This window comes from Rhagoletis zephyria, unplaced genomic scaffold (assembly GCF_001687245.7).
Source record: "Rhagoletis zephyria isolate East Lansing unplaced genomic scaffold, Rhagoletis_zephyria_1.1 Rzeph_scaffold_01541, whole genome shotgun sequence".
NCBI classification, from domain to species: Eukaryota; Metazoa; Arthropoda; class Insecta; order Diptera; family Tephritidae; genus Rhagoletis; species Rhagoletis zephyria.
The window spans coordinates 32,197-35,851 of NW_016158625.1; the positions used below are offsets into that span (position 1 = coordinate 32,197).

The 3,655-nt window shown below is 33.4% G+C and overlaps 1 protein-coding gene across 1 annotated transcript in view; it reads right to left on the reverse strand.

Moving 5' to 3' along the window:
- Positions 1–2,870, reverse strand: part of Echs1 (Enoyl-CoA hydratase, short chain 1) — a 9,097-nt gene extending 6,227 nt beyond the window's left edge. The window contains exons 1-2 of the mRNA XM_017618003.1: positions 2,781–2,870; positions 2,557–2,704 (exon numbers count right to left, since the gene is read on the reverse strand). Of these exons, the coding sequence (XP_017473492.1) occupies positions 2,557–2,653 (97 nt within the window). The 5' untranslated portion in view covers positions 2,654–2,704; positions 2,781–2,870. The remainder of the gene's footprint in view (positions 1–2,556; positions 2,705–2,780) is intronic.
- Positions 2,871–3,655: the final 785 nt, after the last annotated feature.

The window sequence follows — 3,655 nt, forward strand, 5'->3', positions numbered from 1 at the left end:
GAAATGAAATGAAATGAAATGAAATGAAATGAAATGAAATGAAATGAAATGAAATGAAATGAAATGAAATGAAATGAAATGAAATGAAATGAAATGAAATTAAATAAAATACCTTTTTAAGAAAACAAAATGTATATACCGAGACAAAAAAAAATGCATCTACATCATAATGCAAAGAATTGTTAAAGAAGTAATGCTGTTATGCATGCATGCCTTCGGATACATACATACTTTGATACATACAACTGCATGCATATTATAATGCATAAATTATTCAAGAGAGGGAATGAGATTGTAGAGAGAGAAATAGGGAAGAGAGAGGATAAACGGAAAACGGAGACTACAAATGATCAAACAGAGGTAATGCCCATTAAAACATTTCTCGTAGCCTTGCCCTTGCATGTATAAACGGATACATTACTTTCTTAGAAAATAGCACCTAAGACCGATACATCTACTTGACTATACATGACCATTTCTAACTATCACTATCGTAATTTTTCCTCAATAGTCGACGTTCAGACACGAAAACTTTTGTTGCGGAAACTCGAAGCTTGTAGGGCAGAGAGCGACGAGGAAAGGGGACGGGTACCGAGTCGCCCGTACTCGGGAAACACGCTTTGTGCTCTCGTTCGTCTGAGTAATTCAAGTTGGCGATTCACAGCTGACAACAACAATTGCGTAAAAAAGAGTTTCTGTGTGTGAATGCAAAGGGCAACACCAAAAGAGAAATCGCCGATAATAAGAAACTCCAGTTTCCGTGTTTGAACGCAGACATAAGAGACATTTAATACACACAATATGTAAAAACCAGGGACAGAAAATAATAATTATTTTTTTAATTTTAACCAACAAGTTGTAATCGTCGTAAAACAATTTTAACTATACTCGCGTATTTGTGTTCGTATGTTCCACTGTAATTTATAATTATTTTTATTTTTCGAGTTTAACCAATGAAAATTAAAAGTAATGACTAATATTTAAGTTTTAATTTTTCGCTCAAAGGTAATTATTATTACTTGATTTTTATTTTTTCGATCACAAATAGTGATTATTTTATGATTTTTATTTTTTCTTTCAAGGATAATAATTATTATTGAGTTTTATTTGTTTCACTTAAGAATAATGATCATTCAAAAAACTCAAAAGCTATACCACCGTGATTTCCTTATCCGTATCCATTTCAGAGGTATCGACACCTCTAAATAAAAGAAATAAGTCCCAACATTTTCAGGTCAAAATTCAATTTTATAAATAATCATTATTTTTAAATGAACGAAAAAATAAAAATCAAATAATAATCATTTCCGTTGAGCGAAAAATATAAAAATCATAAAATAATGATTCAATTGCCGATTTAAATTATTTTACTCATAATGATTCGACAGAAATATTAAATTACTTTATCTCCAACGGAAATCGTTTAAAATGTTTCTGTTTGCCAAAACTGCATGTTTTGATTTAAATAAAAATGCTTGCTCTGAGGGTAAAAAGAGCTTTGCCGAAATATGCTATATTCTTTGTCCGTGAAAGTATTTTGTCAAATGTCCACAGATATGCACATTTGCGGAATTGTTTGGAATTAAATAAAAAAATTTATTTGTTGTTCTACCGGTTTTTGCCAACTAAGATACACACATACACACATAGCACATGTGACAAGAATGACAAATAGCACCAAGCGTTAAATTGAATCGAAACATGCCACTAAAGCTGAAATTAGTCGAGAACGCAGAACGTATACTTAAACGCAGTCTGTATACGCAGAATTTTGTCGATTACTGGAGCCCTCAGTGTTGCTTACTACACTGTTGCCACTCTTCAATGCCTTTTCATAAACTTACCCTTTCAACCACAATTTTTCGTGCTATAATAGATTGTAACTAAATATAAACTACTTAGTTTTCAACAAAAACCTTATTTAATAGTAAATTTCAAATATTTTAAACATATTTCGAATAGGAACTTATAACTTTTTTACCATCTGCAAAACTGACGAAGTGACAACCATCTAAAGAAGGAGAAATCAGCTGACACGGAAAAATCTAAATTCCGCAGATTTCTGCGCTACGGGCTACAGCTACAGAAAAATTCTGCGGTGTTGAGTTTTCATTTACATGGCGCTTTGGTAAGACAGATCGTGTCAGCTGACTCGGGTTTACGTACCGGTAGGTTTACGTTCTTGACTAATTTCAGCTTAAAGCGTTATTACGTAATAAAGAATTTTGTGTAAAACAACAATGAATTTGCGGCCGAGTTGCGTGCATGTACATACCCCTTTTTTGCTAATTAAAGACATTGCACTTGAACACAGCAATAGCCAAGTTGGTGTCATGGAAATGCAAATGCAAAGATGCATACATACAGACATCTGTATTCCAAAGTCCATGTTACATACATACATATATATGTATGTACATATTTATATGTTTCGCACCGGAGATACAGATCTCAATTCCAAAGTTCAAATTCATTCTGCACTTTACTTTCTTTATATATATGTAAATGAGATTAAACAAATGATTCGAGTAATAAATTGAAATTTTTTTTGCTTACCTGATGCAAAAAAACGCGGTGCCAATTGAGGCTGTTTTGCTGCCAGTTGAAGCACATGTTGAGCGCGTCCAGCTAGCAGTTTTGCAATATTCGCCATCTTTACACTAGATATGTAAGTATGTAGTAAGTTTATTGATTTTCACACCCGCTGCAACGGAAATATACACAGAGATTAAATATATTTTCTTTGGTTTCTTATTAGAATATCACAGCGAGTTACTTACGCTAAGAAACCTGGAAACGGAATAAATAATTGAACAGCCGTAAATAAGTTTTGTAGCGCTGTGGGAGCATTGGAATAAACATAACGAGTGTGTTGATCGTGGGTTTTCCAATTGGAATTTAGCGTGAGGAAATGAGATGGCAATTTGTCGTTCAGTCGCCGGTTTTCTATAGTCTGGTGATAAGGTGAATGCAAGGCGAATTTATATAAGGTGGTGTTGTTTAATCAGCTGTGAGTAGCGTTTGATTGTCAAAATTTTATATTTTGTTAGTGAGTGAGTGAAAACGTGAGAGTGTTTGCATTTTCTGTCGCCCTTTTTCATTCGGAGAAGAATAGCTGAAATTTGACAATGACCAGCTAAAAGCAAAAACAAAATACAAGTAATTGTTGTATTTGTTGAATCGATACCACCTTATATGAATTCGCCTTGGGTGAATGTATGTATGCATGTATTACACACTGATATCATTGCGGTGTACAGAGGCGGCTATAAAGATGTTTTAAATTAATTTTTTTTTTTAATAATGTGTAAAAAGATGATAAGCCCCTATAAGCCTATAATTATTTGCATATGTTTATCCCATTATTTTATATGTCCATATGTTGAGCTCACAATACAGCCGTTACGTTTAAAAATTTGCTAGTTTAAAAGGTAAATTGTGATGTAGACAACAGTAAGAGTGAATGGCGTACAACTGCATTCGTNTTAAAAATTTGCTAGTTTAAAAGGTAAATTGTGATGTAGACAACAGTAAGGGCCGGTTGCTCAAAGCATGGTTGACACTAATCACCGGTTAACATCGTTATCGACGTTTTCTACTCCATACATATAATACGGTGTCGGTAACGTCGATAACGATGTTTAACCGGGGATTA